The 19,963-nt window shown below is 40.2% G+C and overlaps 1 protein-coding gene across 2 annotated transcripts; it reads left to right on the top strand.

The window, feature by feature from the left end:
• Positions 1 to 1,550: 1,550 nt before the first annotated feature.
• LOC117371286 (phosphatidate phosphatase LPIN3-like) lies at positions 1,551 to 19,632 on the top strand. 2 transcript variants are annotated; one of them, XM_033966934.2, is made up of 20 exons: positions 1,551 to 1,615; positions 6,163 to 6,351; positions 7,156 to 7,251; positions 7,369 to 7,589; positions 8,838 to 8,927; positions 9,323 to 9,431; positions 10,523 to 11,108; positions 11,544 to 11,637; positions 12,446 to 12,624; positions 12,805 to 12,898; positions 13,010 to 13,079; positions 14,260 to 14,352; positions 14,569 to 14,624; positions 14,853 to 15,003; positions 15,636 to 15,784; positions 16,019 to 16,105; positions 16,199 to 16,351; positions 16,712 to 16,826; positions 17,204 to 17,307; positions 17,447 to 19,632. In XM_033966934.2, exons 2-20 carry the CDS (start codon positions 6,172 to 6,174, stop codon positions 17,586 to 17,588), a joined length of 2,769 nt encoding a protein of 922 aa, XP_033822825.1. In that variant the 5' UTR covers positions 1,551 to 1,615; positions 6,163 to 6,171; the 3' UTR covers positions 17,589 to 19,632. The 2 variants fall into 2 exon arrangements, with proteins under 2 accessions (XP_033822825.1, XP_055077770.1); XM_055221795.1 differs by lacking the exon at positions 1,551 to 1,615 and adding an exon at positions 4,079 to 4,148 and having other exon boundaries at positions 17,447 to 19,623.
• Positions 19,633 to 19,963: the final 331 nt, after the last annotated feature.

The raw sequence follows: 19,963 nt of genomic DNA, 5'->3' as shown, positions 1-19,963 counted from the left end.
TCATAAAATGAACATTAAAAGAGGAGAGTGCAGAATAAAACCCTTTCAGTCGTATGCACAGCTAAACAGAACTGTTTTGAGTCTGGATTTAAACATTGTAAGTAGAGGCCTGTCTCGCATCTTCAGGAAGATTGTTCCAGGTTTTAGTTGCATAAAACTGAAACGCTGATTTCCCATGTTTAGTCCTGACTCTGGGCATCAGCAGGAGGTCGGTCCCTGAAGTCCCTGAGTGTGAGATGGTTCATGTGGCACTAACATGTGGGAAATGTACTTTGGTGTTGGTCCATGGAGAGACTTGTTCACAAGCAGAGCTGCTTTAAAGTCTATTCTCTGAGCCACAGGAGCCAGTGCAGAGACCTGAGCACAGGACTTATGTGCTCGTACTTCCTGGTTCTAGTCAGGACCAGAGCAGCAGTGTTCTGGATGTACTGCAGTTGTCTTAAGGCTCATTTGGAGAGGACAGTGAGCAGGACGTTACAGTAGTCTAACCTACTGGAGACAAATGCATGGATAAGTCTCTCCAAATCTGGTTTTGACAGTAAACCTTTGATTTTTGCGTCAGTGTAAAAAATACCACAGTCTGTTTTTAAACCTTTTAAACCTCCAGAACTTTCCCTTTACTTTTGAGTACAGCGATGTTGTACAGTACTTTGAATGATTTATACTGCATTCTGTCGCCCTCTGCTGGTTCATCAAATGTATTACTGTGTGTTCAATAGTGGCACACAGTTTACTTTATTGATACTTTGCAGCTGAGGTCATCAGCATTTCCTTTGGGTGTGATGCTAACTGTAGGCACTGCTTTGTCTGGGGCTTTGTTAGACTTTAATCAGAGATTTATTTTAATACAATCTGACCATAAAGAACTGACTCAGCTGAACTATGAGCTGGTGAGCTGATTTGTGCTGTTGAACAAGTCCCTCTCAAATAACATTACAGTCACAAGCTAGCTAGCATTAGCAGCTTTTCAGTTAGTCACTCTCACCTTTTTGTTGACCATAAACACTTTTACTGATCACTGGCTCCTGAAAATATGCTGTTTCAGACTATCTTAAAACTTTTTGTGTGCATTCATTGTGTCCATAGTAACTGATGAACATTCTGCCACACACATCCATGTCGAACACCCCCAGAGATTGTAGAATGTGATGATGTCATACTCCCAGATGGGGGCAAGAGACAGGTTTCCCTATTGATTACATTTTACATGCACTTTACCATGAAATATCCAAAAGGTAAATGCACAAATGTTGAACCTGATCATTTGTATTAGTGATGAGACCCAAGAGCTCACTGTATTAAACAAAAACCTGCATTTAAATTATATTAATTTGAGCTGCTCCATCTGTATTAAATATGATTGGCCTGTAGAATGTTGTAATGTAGGCCCTCAGACTTGATATATCTTTTCCTTTTTGATTTATCAGACGAAAGGAGAGAGAAAAGACACACAGAGGTTAAACAGTCAGTGTAGCTTTTGTTGACGAGGGAGGCGGATCTTACATCTTTTTCCTCCCGCCTGATTGGTCGAATTCACTGATTGACACCTCAGATCCCGGAAGTATCGTAGAGCATCGATGTTTTTACAAATTTAACGCTGAAAGATACACGAACGGTAAGCCACTTTTATACGCTTAAACCATCGCAAAACTTAAGAAAAACAATATATATATATTATATATATTTTCTTGTAGTATAAAGGATTGAATAAAGTTGAAAATCTTGTTGTGATAAGTTTATTTCCCGATTAGAAGCATCCCGCTGGTAAAACATAAACTACGCATGTACTTCAATCTACTTTGGGTCAAACTATGTACATTTCATTCTTAATTTTCAGTTTATTTGGAATTTGTTGAAACTTAATTCTGGACACGTTTAATACCAGGCTCCAAACAGAAAACGAAATGCTAAAATAGTGCGGAAGTTGGATGTTGTCATGTTGGGACGTGTTAAAGCCACATTTGAACCTTCGCCCTTTTCATTTACTTCTATTCAGAGCAACAAATATTAGTTATAACAACATTTAGCGCGGATCTAAACGTTTGTTGTTGTTTTTTTATTTTCGTTTTTTGCTCATTTTCCTCTGCTAAATATTCATTCTGTATTACTTACAAGAGATAGTAGTCCAGAGTTACATATGCTCAGCTACATTTACTCTAGTAACTTTAAAAGAAATTGTACTTTTCAGAGTGTTTTTCTAGCAGCATAATTTTACTTCTACTTGAATGTTTTTGTTTGTTTTTTTAATGGAAGTAACGGTACTCCTACTTGAGAAGTATACTGTACAGTGTAACAGTACTCTTTCTTGGGTCATATATTGTACAGTGTTATGCTGTGTTTAGACCGGGGTGTCAGAATCATATTGGATGTGTCCAGGGCATCCATTCCAGTCTGCAAGTGCCTTTGGATGTTTTGCTTTTGCGTTCTCTTTGTAAACAATAGCAGACCGGTTTGAGAGAGTGGCTTCAGTGTATTTATTAGTACATTAACTCCATTAATGTCACGTTGTACAGTTCTGGGCAAGCAACAACAATGAGGCTATCCTCCATTCTTTTTGTTGTGGTGATTGTGGCTCCCAGGTCTTTCTCTGAGTATTTGTCAATTCCCAGGATCCTCCCTCCATAGACCACTCTGTAGCACCCCTCTGGAGCAGGCTTCTCTGACACAGAGCCAAGTGTCCTGTTCACATCATCTGGAGACGCACGTCCACCATAGACTTTGCATGTAAACTTGACACCACTGACGCTGTGGTCTGATTGCAGCACAACAGTACATTTACTTGAGTAAAAGTTGTGGTTCCTCTTCTCACTGTGAGTAAGTCTAAAGTGACTTGAGCTTTATTTTGAGAATATGAAATTATTTGAACATTCGTGTTTCTCACTCCTTAAGATATGATTTAGTTTGGCTTATTTTTGTGTTTGAAAATACAACATTTTGTGACTTATTTCATGTTTTGTCCTTCACATTCACTTCAACTTTTAAATGATGTTACTTCTTTAAGTTACTCTTACTTGAGTAGTACTTTTCCCAAATACGCTTTTATTCTTGAGTATTTTCTTGGACCATTACTTTGTACTTCTACTTGAGTAATATTATTTTGAAGTAATGTTACTCTTACAATTCTTGGATTCTCTACCACTAGTCCATACTGATACCATATTTTTCACATCCTTCTGTTCTGTGCATTTTGAAGTAGTTTAATAATGGTGACACTTCCATTTGGCTGAACAATACTTCTGTTGCCAAAAATAATTCTTCAGTTTCAGATCAGATGAGGAAGGATTTATTTGCTCAAAACTCGATTTCTTGTCTCAAATGTTTAATGTGTAAAAAATTGACATAAAAATAGATAGATAATAGATAGTAAATAGTAAAAATGGAAAAATAATGAGAGTAGCAAAAGATATTAGTGTTGTCACGATATTAAAACTTGAAATTTGATTTCGATACTAAGGAATAGACTCTTTCTTTATACAATAGAATGTGATTTTCAACATTAAATGGTAGTATTTTCTTTTCTATTCCCATGTGGCCTTATATCTGTGAAATCCCTCAGTGTCCAGGTAGGTTCCATAGTGGTCCATGGGTGTGTACTCGTCTATGTTTCTTATACTTGTTCTGACACAGCTCAGCTAAAGCTATTCAAGAAAGATTCATTTCTATCCTGTGAATGTGACTTTTTTAGTATTGATACCTGCTCAATTGCGTATCTAATTTCTGTACTAGTTTTTGTATCAATCTGATTTTTGATACTTTTGACAACCCTAGTCCCCAGAACCATCAGTGGAGCCCACAGTATATGACCTCTGCTTTATCTGTTTTGAATGGAGCTTTGAGAATGTGCTGGTTGAGTCATGTGCTGCGCTGTGAAATAAAGGAACAGAAAGTGCATTTAAAAACATTGCTCTCTGTATTCAGCTGGTTTGGACTCGCGTTCTTTAGTTTCAACTTTATTTTGGTTTGATCGTTAAAGAATGATCGACGAGGATTAGAGGAGAGGTTAGGTTTAGGTGCAGTGTTTTATGGCTGACAGGAGCAGAGACAGGAGCAGAGACAGGAGCAGAGGGAGTGACAGGAGCAGAGCAGCTGACAGGAGCAGAGTGGAGCGACGGCTGGTTAATAATACAAGACTCAATCCTTCGCTATGGGTAAGAGAGGTCTAGTGTTGTTATGATACTTCAATACTAAGAAATAGACTCGATACCTGACATCAATTCCAATACCGTGATGATATTAAAAACTTTCTTTAGACAATAGAATGTGATATTCAGCATTAAATGGCAGTACTTTCTTTTATATTCCCATGTGGCCTTATACATCTATGTAATCCCTCAGCCATCTAGATAGGTTCTATTGTGGTCCATGGGTGTGTACTTGTCTAATATTTGTTCTGATACAGCTCAGAGTCATTCTAATTTCCCGTTCCCATTGAACATGAATTAAGTGACAAAAATCATCCCCAGTTGGATGCTTGAATTTTTTGAATCATTCGCTTCATTCGTGCATCAAGGCACTTGAGTTTGAGAATTTGGTCACGTGAGTAAATTTTGCTCTGTACGCTCTGTACTATCTGTACAGATCAAGACTTAAATAACCACAAATAATCATCATAAAATGAACATTAAAATAGAAGAGTGCAAAATAAAAACCTTTCAGTCGTATGCACAGCTAAACACAACTGTTTGGAGCCTGGATTTAAACATTGTCAAAGTAGAGGCCTGTCTCACATCTTCAGGAAGACTGTTCCAGGTGTTCATAAAACTGAACAACTGATTCCCCATTTTTGGTCCTGGTTTAGTCCTGATTTATTCCAGGTTTAGTCCTGGTTTATTCCTGTGCCGGAGTCAGGACTTGAGATCCTCAGAGTGTGAGATGGTTCATATGGCACTAACATGTGGGAGATGTACTTTGGTGCTAGGCCATGGAGAGACTTGTTCACAAGCAGAGCTGCTTTAACCTCCTAGGACTTGGCATCCACATATGTGGACAACACATTTTGCGTTGTCTTGGCCACAATACAATTTCTTTTCTCTACAAGGTCCTGGTGTCCACATATGAGGACATTGTACTGCCTTGGTTTAATAATTATTGTGATAATCTTTTAATCGTGATTATTTTGGTCACAATATGAGTCAAAATTTTAATATCCTCCCATCCCTAGTTATAGTAGTGGTGTTGCTGCTGGTGGTGACTCCTTCGCTGGAGGAGATGGTTGTGAAAGTTATGGTGCTGCTGGTGGTGCTGGCACATTGGCTCGGTCTCTGGCTGGCACAGCAGCATCCTTCTCTCATTCCTCTTTTCTAACACTGGCTGCACAGGACCCTGTCCAGGCCGGTGCCTCAGAGAGGAGGAGATCCTTAATCGGCACTCTCAGTCCACCTCTGCTTGGGTGTGAGTCATTTCACTTGAGCCGGTCCTCTTAATTTACAGAATAGATCAAAGTTCTCAATAGAGTGCAATCCTCTGGGTGCACACTTTTAACAGCCATGTGTTCAGCTGAAACAGCCAGGTAAATTTGTCCATCTTCCTTCTGCCTATGTTAGTCCACTGATGAATGTCTTTACCTCCACTTTATCAAGCTCCTCGAATAATCTAGTGAAATCCCTTTTCAAGACTTCAGTCTGTTGTGTTCTGGTGTCAACTGCACCCACATGCACAATCAGCTATTTAACTCCTCGGCGTGTTGACAAAACGTTTGGAAAGAGTTTTGTAATCTCAGAAATATTTTGTTAAAAAATGTAAAAATGGTTTAAAAGTCTTGGTTTACTTATATGTATATATTTATAAATATAGATTTTCAGTGTACTTAAATGTACAGAGCTGAATCAGTGACTACAGGAGTAGTCACTGATTCACTGAAAAAAAATTACAATTTTCCCAATAAAACAGACCCAAAGGAGACATATTGAAATGATGACATATGATTTATTTCAAACCTAACACCACAAAAGTTGGTTTGGTGGGATAGTACACGTGCTAAATGTTTACCAGAGTTTTTTCAGTTAAATGAAATACATCTGTACTGGAGCAAAACATATTTATCTCATTCAGTAATGCACATTAAAAATATGGTAAAAGAAAAAAATATGTATTTTAGGGTTATGCTCACACGTTTTTGAGTTAAAAAAAAAACTTATTCCTGGTTCCTCTCCTCTGTTCCAGGCTCAGACCATGAATCTCGTAGCCTCAGTGTTTGGTACGATGAAGGAGATGTACCGGGGTCTAAACCCGGCCACTCTCACAGGGGCCATAGACGTTATTGTGGTGCGGCAGCCAGACGGATCACTCCAGTGCTCGCCGTTCCACGTGCGCTTTGGAAAGCTGGGAGTGCTCCGCTCCAAGGAGAAAGTGGTAAGGGAACAAAGTACAATATCACACCTGGACATCTCTTTATCTGTGACAGCGGGTAACGGGGAAAGAGGCGTGCACTCACTGTGTGATCGTGTATAATTTAAAGGCATTAAAGACCAATTTATTCCTACATTTCACATCTGCCATCTACTGGTGAAAAACAAATCTAATAAACTTGCAGATGGCAGTTTTAAGGTGGATATCAAGATAAACAGACCCTTTCTCCCTATGTTTTTTAAGGTGAATTTGAAGATGTTTGATGTTGTTTGTGTGTTTTAAGCATAGACTGTATATACAAATGGACATAGCTAATCTGCTAGCCACTGCATTCCAAATAGGAAGAGATCATGGACACGCTTCCAGCTCCATCGGCTCTGGCTCTTGTTCATTTTACTACTGCCGTCAGACTCGTCATTTTGATCTTAAAATGTTCGTATTAACCCGCTCTACGTGGTCCTGGTATTTTTTATTTCGCTATTTTGTCCCTGAACATTAATAAATCATTATCAGCCTTCTTTCCCTGAGGTTGGTCCTGCTAGTGTTAGCAACAGGCTTGATTGACAGCGTTGCCAAGAGCCTGCTCCCTACTAAACCAGTAATGTGGGTGGGTTGGTTCAGCCTGGCTCCGGATTGGCTCTTTGGTTGCTATGATACTCTCGGTCAGAACTTGGCTCCAAATTCGCAGCTATTCACTTATTCCACTTCTTTATACAGTCTATGGTTTTAAGTTGGACATGGATATCACAGGTTGTTTGTGTGTTTTAAGGTGGACTTGAAGATAACCGTGTGTTTGTGTGTTTTAAGGTGGACATAGAGATAAATGGGGAGCCGGTGGATCTGCACATGAAGCTGGGAGACAATGGAGAGGCTTTCTTTGTGGAAGAGAATGAGGACTTGGAGGTGAGAGCATGGGGTATCATCTTTGTCCAGTGACAGAATGACATTTTGTTTTGTGCTGTAACCTATCTGAGACATGACATAGACATCCTTTATTTGCTACATCATATCTTTCAACAGTCTGATGTCCCAGCCCACCTGTGCACCTCCCCTATCCCCCTTGAGCCTGAGGAGCAGCAAGAGCCAGTAGAGGGAGCCACTCCGAGCCTAGGACGCAGGAAGAAACGCAGGAAGAAACGCGTCCGGTCAGATTGCCCCGTGAGAGACGAGAGTTCATCAGAGGAGAGAGAGGAGAGTGAGAGCCCCCAGCACCATGAGCAAAGCCCCGTGCTGCAGACCAGGTGCTTTATTGTTATTATGCACTGAAATCACCAATTTCCAAACTGTTCCACTTGCCAATTTTTGAGAAAATTGCCAAGTGTTTTTAGTGTTGAGTGTTGCATGAGCAAGACTGATGAAGTGGACACAACAGCGCCCCCTGGAGGTTTACCCTAGTGGGAATTTTGACATGCTTTTTATGCTTTTTATGGAGGCAATGTAGCTCCACCCTCCAACAAACAGTAAGTCGGCCATATTGATCGATTGTAATCCAATATGGATTATGGATTTTTTTGAGCCGATACTGATATCCAATGTTTGTCTTGGTGTTGTGGTTGATAACCGATATTTTTCCGAAACAATATTAAACTTTTAAATCTATTGTACAAGTTGCTTTGGGGGTTGCCTCCACTGTTCAGATTCTATTGTTTTGCATGGGGCTGATCTTGACAGTAAATAAGTTCAATTCACTTTACTCCAGAAGTTGCCGTGGGCACCGTCATCGTCATTTTGTATTATTTTATATGAGGCTGGCGGTTTTGACAGCTAATAAGTTCGATTGGGACTACAGAGCCGTTATAAAGCCTCCAAAGTACTGTGAGGTGTTGACTTGTTGGCCACATGAACATAGAACATTTTATACAACTCAACACCACTGTATATCAAATTTTTGAGGTGAAACCTTTCCCGAATTTGCCATTCACAAGAATGGAATTCCCTCTTACCCGGAAGAGCCATCACAAAGAAAGTGAGGTTTAGTCACATTTACAGCAAAAGTGGGTGTTGCAGAATATGGTTAATAGTTTACAAATTGACTTGTCACTTTTGTAAAAATAATAACAATGTGTTTATCTGGGACATAAATTCATTGTCATCATTTAGTCTGCTCAGAAAAACAACTCCGATGCACTGAGGACAAACTGGGAATGACACATGGACGTACACCAGGCCATGCAGAAAGAATCTCTACCAATTATTGGCCAAATTTATCTGGGAAAATCCTGATATCACAGATAACAAACCATACCTATCATATTTTACATCTTTTGCTAGTACGATCGCAAACCTGTTCCATTGTAATCCAATAGGAGCCAATGTTAACCCCACTGTAGAACGATATTCAGACAGTTGAGTTGTCCGATCATGTAAACCTGAATCAGTTTGCGGTTGCTGTTGGATAGGGGGCGTTAGCGAGTGAGGATGATGCTTTGGTTTAAATTTGGTTTGCGTCCTTTCCATAGATGGTTGTCTAAAGATGTTTTGTTCTGTAGTAAATCCATCTACTACTCCATGTGTGAGGATCTGGAGCAGCCAAGAGACGCCCACGCTCACTCCGACTCGGAACAGTCCCCCAACGAAAAGTAAGAATCAGCTCTGTGCACAAGAGGCCCGAACCATTGAAGGAAAACATCTGAATGTGATTTTTCTGTCTAGTGATTGTGATTAGATGCAAATCATCTCTTAATATTAGGATTCTGTTCAAAGTTCACATTTTAAACACGTCCAGAAGAATAGACCAAAAGAATGAAATCTGAACTCACAAACTAATCACAAGAATCACATTTCAGAACATGTTTGTGCAGATCTAAACTACAGGATTAGGGTTTTTTATGCAGAATAAGATGGGAGAGTTTGTTGTTTGTGGAGGAAATGATGCTCCTGGTGTGAGTGTTTTTTAGTTGTATCGGTCTAGTGTGTTGCTATCCCTGTCTGTATAATACTGTGTTTATAATCCTGTGTGTGTATTTCTGGTCAGTGTGTTGCTGAGTCGTCCTTCGTCTCCAAAGAGCGACTCTGAGCTGTGCGTTCGGCCTCGTGGATCCTCAGGACCTGAGATTCAGTGGAACTGGGGAGGCTTTCCTACGGTCAGTCACATCAGGATACAGAGGCTTTACTATAATCTATTATTATTTCACTCTTTACACACTGGACATTTACTGCCACAGCTGCCCCGGGGCAGTCTGACCATCCACACACTTATATGGCATTACAACTAGGCCTGACCAGTATGGGATATTATGGCTGTTGGGTATTGTCTTGTCACCTGCATGTTTCCATGGAAGTAGAATGTTAAAACCCTACTTGGGACCATTTTCCATGAAAATAGATGAGTTTTATGCTATACTGTGGAATATTTATAGGATCAACATTTCCATGGAAACAAGCAGGAGGAAGCAGAAAGGACATGTATTTTTCTATTTACTTCTATGTACTTTAATGCAGTAAAGAACATAAGATATATGTGGCTAAAAAAGTTACATACTGTGGCTTTAAATCAAGGCTAATTAGGAGTAATTAATAATTGAATAATACATAAACACTGCCTTTAAAAAAAAAAGAAGATGTTATTGCGATATATTTAGTGTATTGCAACATCGTCAGCCAGTATAGTGATACTTTGCAGCTGATGTCATCAACATTCCTTGAGGATGTGAAGCTAACTGGAAGCTCTGCTCTGTCTGAAACTGTTACTCAAGTTAGACTTTAATCGTTGTTTTTTTTCTGACCAGAAAGGGCTGTTAAACAAATCCCTCTTAAATAACATTGCAGTCACAAGCTAGCTAGCATTAGCCAACAGTTTTTCAGTGAGTCACTCTCACCTTTTTATTGAAAATCAAAGTCCTAAACAGAACCATGAACGCTCGGATTGATCACAGGCTCCTGAAAATGTGCTGTTGTGTTGAGTTTTCAGAGAATCTTAAAACCTTTTTGAGTGTTGTGCTAATGTTTGCATTGTGTCACCATAGTAACTGCTTAGCATTCCACTATAGACGTACATGTGGAACCCCCCAGAGTAATGACACTGCAAAGTATTAGTTGTGCAGCCCTAAATATAACATTGTCATATTGTTTAAATGTTTTTATAATGTGTTTTATTCCTTTTTACAATATATTCAGTATTTCCCTATTTTATATATAAAATGTATTACAATATACTTTTGCTCTCTCTCCACAGCCATGCCAGTCGCAGCGCTCCCCTGTTCACACCTCCTCCTGCTCCTCTTCCTCTCACTTCAGGACCATTAAGCGCCAAGACTCCTTTGACCTGGGAATCCCACCCCCAACCCTCAGCTCCGTCTCCCCCAGAAAAGTGACTGTTGTCAGACCCAAAGCCAGAACAAGATCTCTGGATTTAAACAACTGCTTTCCTCAACCTCACCTTTCCAAACCAGCCAATGAACCGCACACCAAAGCCACTATTTCAACTTTTAACTCTAGATTCTCAAATTTTAGTCTTCCAAATGGTGATAAGACGGAGACAGATGGTATAGCACATGTTTCTAGCAAACCTGAAAAAGTGTTGATTCAAAATGGCGGAAATAATGAAGATTCACTATATCAACATGAGGAGGAGAATGGACAGATCAGTGCACGAGTGAATGGAGGAGAGGATGGAGAGAGTTTGAAAGAGGAAATATTGGACGATAACTTTCAATCTGTAGTGAACATAGAGGCCAGTTTTAACAATGACGGAGAGGAGGCATCTGATTCAACAGCTGCCAACGAGAATGCAGCCAAATCAGAGACACAGGACAAGAAGGGTAATGTACTACCAAAATATCACATTTATTGTATTTTTTTTTTTTCATTTACCTTTTTTTTGTAGACGTTTAACCTATATTCTGTCAATTTTTTTAAAATTGTGTAATCTATTATTTATTATTGTAGTGTTTATTTTCTTTAAAGGTGCCTAATGCAACTTTTCTAGTTGCCGCTGATTGTTAGAAGTTAAAATGCATGAACAGATAATTGAGAATTTAGAAAATGACAGATACATAAGTTTAATCTTACACCGTGGAACATTACAGGCAATGCAACATTTCCAGAGAAACAAGCGGGTAACAGAACCCCCACCAGAAAGTTATATAATGCACCTTTAATAAAAAAAAAAGCTAATAGCAACCATTCTTTTTTTTTCAAGGTTCATTACAATTTATTTAATGTTGCTCATATTTTTTGTATAACTTTTGTTGCAGAGAAGCGTAGCCAGCATCTTGGAACATCGGACATTTATTTAGACGATCTGACCTCCATGGACCCCGGGGTTGCTCTCCTCTACTTCCCCAAAACGTGAGTCACATTTTAGGCAGAAGAAGCTTGTACTGTTAAAATGGGACCAATGTGATGCAAACGTGTTATGAGCTTCTTACAGTGTAGTCCCCTCATCCACAACATGCCTGCTGCTGTATTTAGATTCTTTCTTTTGTTTCATCACCTCAGATATCACTCTGTTTCAAATTTACCCAGATTGCGATGTTACATTTACATTTAGAAATCCTGCATAGTTTTTAAGTAAATAAGTCATCACCATTTAAAGGCTTTCTGCACAAATCACCTTCATCACAAAACCCTGCTTTTTGATACTTTGCAGTTGATGTCAACATTTGCTGGGGGGTGTGATGCTAACTATAGAAACTGCTCTGTCTGAGGCTTTGTTAGATGTTAATCTTACTTTCTTTATTTTAACACATTCTGACCATATAGAGCTCACACATAAATTTAAAGTCACAAACTGGAAAATATTAGCCAACAGTTTTTCAGTGAGTCTCTCTCACCTCTTCTTCACTTCTGAACAGGACCATGAACACTTGGATTGACCACGGGCTCTTGAAAATGTGCTGTTTAAACACATCTTGCATTTTTTCTTGAGTTTTCAGATCTTTTTTGTGTTTGTTAATGTTGCATTGTATCTCCATGGTAACTGCTGAACATTCCATCATAGAGATAGAGTAGTAAAACCCCCAGCGTGACATCACAGCAAAGTATCATTATTAGCAGGCGATCTGGCTTTTGTTTATTTTTATGTTTCATTTCCCGCTGATGCCAGTAGAAGGTTCCAGTACATGTACTATAAAACTGGCGTCTCTTCTCTGCACAGGGGCAAGGAGGCCTCCCAGCCTGCGGGGGCGTCCTCTCTGTCGGGCTCTCTCTCCCCTCAGTCTGTGGGCAGTGGGATGTTGGACAGTGGTACAGATTATCTCTCTGACTCTGCATCATTTTCTGCCGACGTGAGTCTGTCTCTGTGTGGGCCAGGGGACAGCAGCGCCATCAGCAAAGGTACTACTACTGCTGCTACTACTACTGCTGCTAATATCAGTAAAGGTACACAAATACCACTAGAACTACAACTACTACATTCATGCGAACAAGTGTCTTGGCACAACTGCTAGTAGTAGTAATACTTCTAAAACTGTTACTACTGGTTCTATTGTGAGAAATACATAATTGTCTTTCCAGAGAAGTTTGAGGAGCGGATGGTGACGTATCAGGACTTCAGCAGTAACCCCGGACTGGTCGACGATCCAAACCTCGTAGTCTGCATCAACTCAACGTGAGACATAGACATTGACCTGCACCTGGACCTGGACCTAGACTTGGACGTGGACCTAGCCCTAGACTCATCTGTGTGTTTAAATATCTACCCATGTGTCTCTTGTTTCAGTTACTATAACTGGGCTGTGGCTGGTCCCATGGTTTTAGCGATGGCCGCTTTTCAGAAGAATCTGCCTAAGGTACATTTCACCTGTTCACATCATAACACGTCATATAAAGCCCTAGTCACAAGTGAATTGTAAACTAAAATCAAAACAACTAAAGCCTAAAACACATATATTGATTCTATCCTCCAAAACAGTAAGTAAATGAAACCTGTCTCTTTACCAGTCTGCTTGTGTCACATGAGCTGGACTTTCTTCTTCATAGTGTGATTTGAAAACGGCCAATCGCAGACAAATGCTGACCTATGAGACAATGTGAAAGAGAATAAAGGACTTGACTGTTTGCTCATGGGCCCAGTGTTTCTTCTTGAAATCATTGTAACAGTAAAATTCCATGATATCCCAAATAGTGAAAGGCATACACGACCAGCCAAAGGTTTGGACACATGTTTCTACTTTTGTTTCTTCTTTACTTTCATTCATATTTACTCTATAGATTCTTACTTAAGCATCAAAACTATGAATAAACTCAAAATAAACTCAAAAGAACTCCAAAAGTTGTTTTAGATTTTGAGTTGTGTCCATAGACTGTTTAAAAATAGCCTTTACCTTTTGTTTTGATCACTCCTTTGGTAAATGATCATGGTTAAATTTTTATTTAGCGCTTTTCCACCTTCAAAGCTCAAAGTGCTCACCCATTCACACACACATTCATACACCAATGTACGCAAACACAATCATCATTCATCTGTGGGAGCTGGAATCACACCACCAACCTGTGGGTCAGTGGATCTGACCACTCGACCAACGGTGTTTGTCGAACGAGATACAAACTGCCAACCTTCAGATCAATGGACAAACACTCTACCAACTGAGCCGCTGTTGCTTTGCACATTTGTCATTCCCTGACCCTGAGGTACAGCAGTGAAGTGAAAACCATTTCAGGAGACTCCATCATGAAGCTCACTGAGAGAACGCCAAGGGTTTGCAGCTCTGCTGACAAAGAAAAGGGTGGATACTCTGAGGATTTGAACATAAAATATAAAACATATTTAGCTTAGTTATTTGACTTTTTTTCTTTGCTACATAATTCCATATATCTTACTCCATCTATTTGACGTCTTCTGTATGTCTGTCTATCTAAAATGTAGAAAGTAGTGAACATAAGGGGAAAAAAAACAAACATTGAATGGGAGTGTGACTGGTCGTGTATGTATGAAAGTGCAGAGGAATGATGAGCTGCTGTTGTTTTCAGAGCACAGTGGAGCAGCTCGTCAAAGATAAGATGTCCAAGAAGTCTGGACGCTGGTGGTTCCCGTTCAGAAGGAGAGACCTGTCCCACAGCCAAGTAATACCACAATATATAAATATACAGATAAACAAGCAGAATTTTCATTTTTAACTTTGACACATCAGTTTGTCCTCTTTGCTCAACTTTTCTTGTCAAACCTGCGCAGGTGCTAACAGTCAGAGAGAAGTCAGATTACTGACATCACATGGAACTGTTTGCACCACATTTACATAATCTGATAACTCCATCTTTTGTTTTTGTGTCTCTTGACAGAAGAATTCTAAAGAAGACCCAGATGGGCCAGTGAGTTCTCTCCCTCCCACAGTGCAGTAAGTACAACGCCTCAGTTCTCCATAAATATACAAAAACATGATAATACACTACAATGTCACAAACCTGACAAAAAGCCCATAAAAGTAAAATTCTCTCTCTACCTGTCTCTTCACCTGTGTCTCTCCATCTGTGTCTACACCTGTCTCTTCACCTGTCTCTTCACCTGTCTCTTCACCTGTCTCTTCACCTGTCTCTTCACCTGTCTCTTCACCTGTTATTGCCAGAGCGACTTTGGATGACGTGGACAGTGATGAGGCTGCAGGTTTGGGCAGATTTGCGTCCCTGCCCTCGACTCTCTCCTCTGACGGCCTGTCCACAACGCAGAGCTTCAGTCACATGTACCGCAAGTCCCTCCGCCTCACCTCCAAGCAGATTGTACGTACCAAACATACTCTTTAGTCCTGTTTTAGTCCTGTTTTTAGTCCTGTTTTTAGTCCTGTTTTTAGTCCTGGTTTAGTCCTGTTTTTAGTCCTGTTTTTAGTCCTGGTTTAGTCCTGTTTTTAGTCCTGGTTTAGTCCTGGTTTAGTCCTGGTTTAATCCTCGCTCTCGTCTGACGGCTTGTCCATAGCTCAGAACTTCAGTCACGTGTACTGCAATCCTGACCTGGTTTAGTCCTAGGTTTGTACTGATTTAGTCTGGGTTTAGTCCTAGTTTTGTAGTGGTGTAGTCCTGTTTAGTTCTGGTGTTGTATTACTATGAGCTCTGGTTTAGTCTTGTTTTGTGCTTGTTTAGATTTGGTTTCATCCTTTTTCAGTCCTGTTGTAGTCCTGATTAAATCCTGGTTTAGTCCTGGTTTCCCCTATATATTCCAGGCTTTAGTGCTGAATTTGACCCAATTTAGTCTTTCTTCCATGTCTCCCCCTTTTCTCCCCCTCGCTCCTCTCCTCCCTCTCTCTTTCCCCTCTCTCCCTCCCTCCTCTCCCTCACCCTCTCTTCTTCACTCTTGCATTGCTCTCCTCTTCCTCCACCTGTCCCCTCCTCCTCTCTTCCCTCTTTCTGTCCTCCAGGAGCAGTTGAACCTGTGTGAAGGAGAGAACTCTGCAGTCTTCAGTGTGACCACTCAGTACCAGGGCACGTGTCGCTGTGAGGCTTCCATCTTCCTCTGGAGCTGGGATGACCGTGTGATCATCTCTGACATCGACGGCACCATCACCAAGTACTTCTACTACTCTGCTACTGCTGTACTACTACTACTACTGCTACGACTACTACTATACTACCATGGATCCGTATTTGGGGCTAATAAATAAGTGGGGCAAAAATATGGGGGGCAGTGATTTTACACATCAGTAACAGTAGGATATAAGTTATAATTTAAAAAAAAAATAAAAAAATTTTCAAAAGTGACAGGAGGGCCTCAGAAGCAGGGCTAACTCCTCCTTCTCTGCAGGTCTGATGCTTTGGGGCACCTCCTCACCACCATCGGAGCCGACTGGACTCACTTTGGCATTGCCAAACTCTACCACAGAATTCACCAGTGCGTCTTTTACCAACTATCACATATTTGGATTGGATTTGTGTTATATTTGTGTTTATAAATTGTAGCTGTTGTGTCTCATGGTCACTGTAGAAATGGATACCGGTTGCTGTACTGCTCCGCACGGGCCATTGGGATGTCGGCCTGGACTAAAGAGTACCTGAGTCGGGTGAACGATCGAGGGAATGCTCTGCCAAAGGGCCCGGTGCTCCTGGCCCCCAGCAGCCTGGTGTCTGCACTGCACAGGTGTGTTACATTACATACTGTTGTAAAAAATGTTCATAGGGTCCTGCACACTGGGTCACTGTTTACAGCAGCAATACATGTGCCAGGCTGAGCATCGTGAGTTTGATTCAGAATCACTTTTACTGCCATTGTCAGTGAACAAAATTCACAAAGAGGAAATGGCTTCGGTGTTATGCTGTAACATACACCAAAGAATGATAATACTAAGTATAATCAATGATACATTTAAAAATAAGGTTAACGTTTCTGCCGCACTGTCCAATAACACCCTATGTCCATGTGTAATATTCTCCAGAGAGTTGAGTTTTATGTTAGCTTTGTGATTGTGCAGTTATGTAAATGATTTCCTGTGTGTCTCAGGGAGGTGATCGAGAAGAAGCCGGAGGTGTTTAAAGTGGCCTGTCTCAGTGACATCAGAGACTTGTTTAACCCACACAGAGAGCCCTTCTATGCCGCTTTCGGGAACAGAACCAATGTAAGACACACTTATACACTATACACACAAACACACGTACTGTACAAAACAACCCTCACAGATTATAAGACCACATACTCTAGTATACACCCATAGATCACTATGGAACTTACCTGTACACTGAGGGATTACACAGATATAAGGTCACATGGAAAGAAAGAAAGTACTACTATTTAATGTTGAAAATCACATCATATTTTCTAAAGAAAAAGGGTTTTGAGTATCGAGCTACTCCTTAGTATCGAGTTTGAAATGTTGGCATCATGGCAGCACTAGTCCAAATACTATGCAGACGTTCAGTTTACATGTTTGATGGGGAAATTACATTGACTTGGATTCAGTCGTTCATTTTCAGAGACAGACCTTGATGTTTGCAGGATGCGTTTGCGTACAAAGCCGTGGGAGTCCCAGAGACCCGGATCTTCACAGTGAACCCCAGAGGAGAGCTGATCCAGGAAAAGAGCCGGTCCAACAAGTCCTCGTAAGTCCTCTCACAAAGCCACATTAAACCCTTCTGCACTTGCCCCATAGTGAGAAGCTCCTGGGTTCCACTCCTGGACAGTGACCCTGTGTGTATCTCACCTGTCTGTCTCACCTGTCTGTCTCACCCGTCTGTTCAGGTACCCTCACCTGTGTGAGTTGGTGGAGCACTTCTTCCCACCTCTCTGCACTGGCTCTGAAGTGTTGGACTGTCCAGACTTCAGCAGCGCCACCTACTGGAAGGAGCCACTTCCACCGCTGGACTTAGACGCTCTTCTGTAGACCAACACAATCACTACTACTACTACTACTACTACTGCTACTGCTACTACTACTACTACAACTTCTGTTACTGCTACAACAATCAAAGCACCACTACACTTAATGGAAAATGTTGGAGAATAGGAAACAGTTTTGCAAATTTGCACATTTAAATTATAATTATAAAAGTTTCAAATATTTATGTTTTTCCAAAGTAGCAAAAATCTGCGCTTGTGTAAACATGCTGTTACCTCACTTTTGTTTGTGAAGAGAATAATTTCAAATGTTTTTAGGGTTAAGTAAAGGTCAGATTCATAAAAAATAAACTCACCATGATGAGTTTATAAGTGCTTTTCACAACTCTCAGTGACCAGAGCAGAGTTTTGCTGTCATAGTAAAGCTAACAACAACTAGCATGCTAACAGTGCACCAGCCTTACTTCTTTGTTTGCAGACAATATACAGTGGCCTCATTTTGACCCTAAGATCTGTTTACAATATATCCATACTGGGGCAAAAGGCATTTTTTACTTAATTACTTAAAAATGGATGCAGTCCCTGAATGTTTTTGGAATGGGTCATTGCCCCCTGTATTTGAGCAAAACAGTGTCAGATATATTGTATAAGCAGTTCCTGAGGTCAAAATAATAAACTGTGTACTGTTTGCATCTAATTGAAAGGAGTTTTATTGCGTAAGAATCAGGAAGCACAAGTTTGTTAGTAAAATTCTGCTGTGGTCTCTGAGAGACCTGAAGAAATGCTTATAAACTCATCATGGTGAATAGTTACAATGCTCAGAATGCATAAGGTAAATGAGGAGCAATTTTGGACCACTGCATGTACAAGATTTACCAATTTAAATTAATACATTTCAAATCTTACCTCTATAATTTGCCCCATATTTTTGCTGTGTCCACTTCCTTAACGTTTTAGTTTGTATTGTTTAAATGAGGTTAAAAACATTAGCTGTATGAACTTTAAAAACCCAGAGGAGCTTCATAGGTTATAATTTGTGACATAAATGTGTGACTGAAACAAACACGACTCCAAGGATCCAGGACACTACATTAGAACAGAGTTAAAGCCCCTCTGTGGAACATTTCATCACATTAGAACAATCTCTGGTATAATGTTGTTTCCTCATCACAAACATAATTGGAGTTGTGTTTACCACACAAACCTGAGTTCTGCTCTCAATCTGAAAACGCTCTGTTCCATCTTGTGATGTCATTATGTGGTAATATCAGAAGTGCTCCACTGTGTTTTTAAACTCCACACACCTTCATAGAACAAGCTCCATTGGGCACAATGTATGATCCTAGCAGATTATTATAGTTTGAATGTGTTTTACCAAATCATTTGTTTTTGTGTTTCAGTGACAAGCTGCTTACACAGTCACAGGTTTTGTAGAGTTTAAGCAATAATCAAATACTTTATTCTGAAATGAGGGTTTATTTAGTATCATTATTTTCAATCTGGTGCTTTTATGTGTTTTTTTTTTTTATTTGTGATTTACTTTATCTTACCTTACTTTTCACAACAACCGGCTTAGAAATAGTTGGCTTTCAATGTGTGATTCATGAGTTAACAAGAGGCTATATACGAGAACTAAACCAGATCTAAACCAGGACTAAAAAAGGGACAGAACCGGGTCTAACCTAGGTCAGGACAAAAGACTAAACAAGGTCTAAAATAGGTCTAAAGCAAGTCCATACTAAACCAGGACTAAGGCATGGCAGAACCAAGTTTTAACCAGGACTAAACCAGGACTAAACCAGGACTAAACCAGGACTAAACCAGGACTAAACCAGGACTGAATCAGATTTTAACCAGGACTACACCGGGACTAAACCAGATCTAACCCAGGACTAGACAAAAGACTAAACCAGGTCTAAACACTACATATATTCCATAGAACTTGACTTCATTCATTACTTCGTGTCATTCTCCCTCTGTGCCTGTGCTGTCTCTACGTGTATTTATGACTTTTGCATATTTTGAAAAGATCTACACATGTTTAGATTTTTGGTGATTTGAAAAAATAAAATAAAATGAAATCTGCCAAAAGGAGATGTTTTTATCAGCTTTTTAAAATAGTCTCACAATCTGGTATTCAAGACTAGAACTGAGGGCAAACCAGGACCAAGCCAGGAAAAGGTGCACTGTGTAACTTTTCTGGCAATGGGTCTGTCACCTGCTGGTCTCCATGGAGATGTTAACATTTTGCCTGTAATCTGGCACAGTATGACATTAACATTGTCTATCTTCTGTCTACAAGTCAGATCTGCGGTGAGGCGAGCCCACTCACAGTAAGAATGCATGTTTCAAAGTATTTCTGATCAATTAAAGCCCCACATCATTTTGTGTGTTTTTAATGCACCACATTACAGTAGGGCA

This window comes from Periophthalmus magnuspinnatus, chromosome 5 (genome assembly GCF_009829125.3).
Source record: "Periophthalmus magnuspinnatus isolate fPerMag1 chromosome 5, fPerMag1.2.pri, whole genome shotgun sequence".
Taxonomy (NCBI): Eukaryota; Metazoa; Chordata; class Actinopteri; order Gobiiformes; family Gobiidae; genus Periophthalmus; species Periophthalmus magnuspinnatus.
The sequence above is the reverse complement of the archived record's forward strand: the minus strand, read 5'-3'. Positions and strand labels throughout refer to the sequence as shown.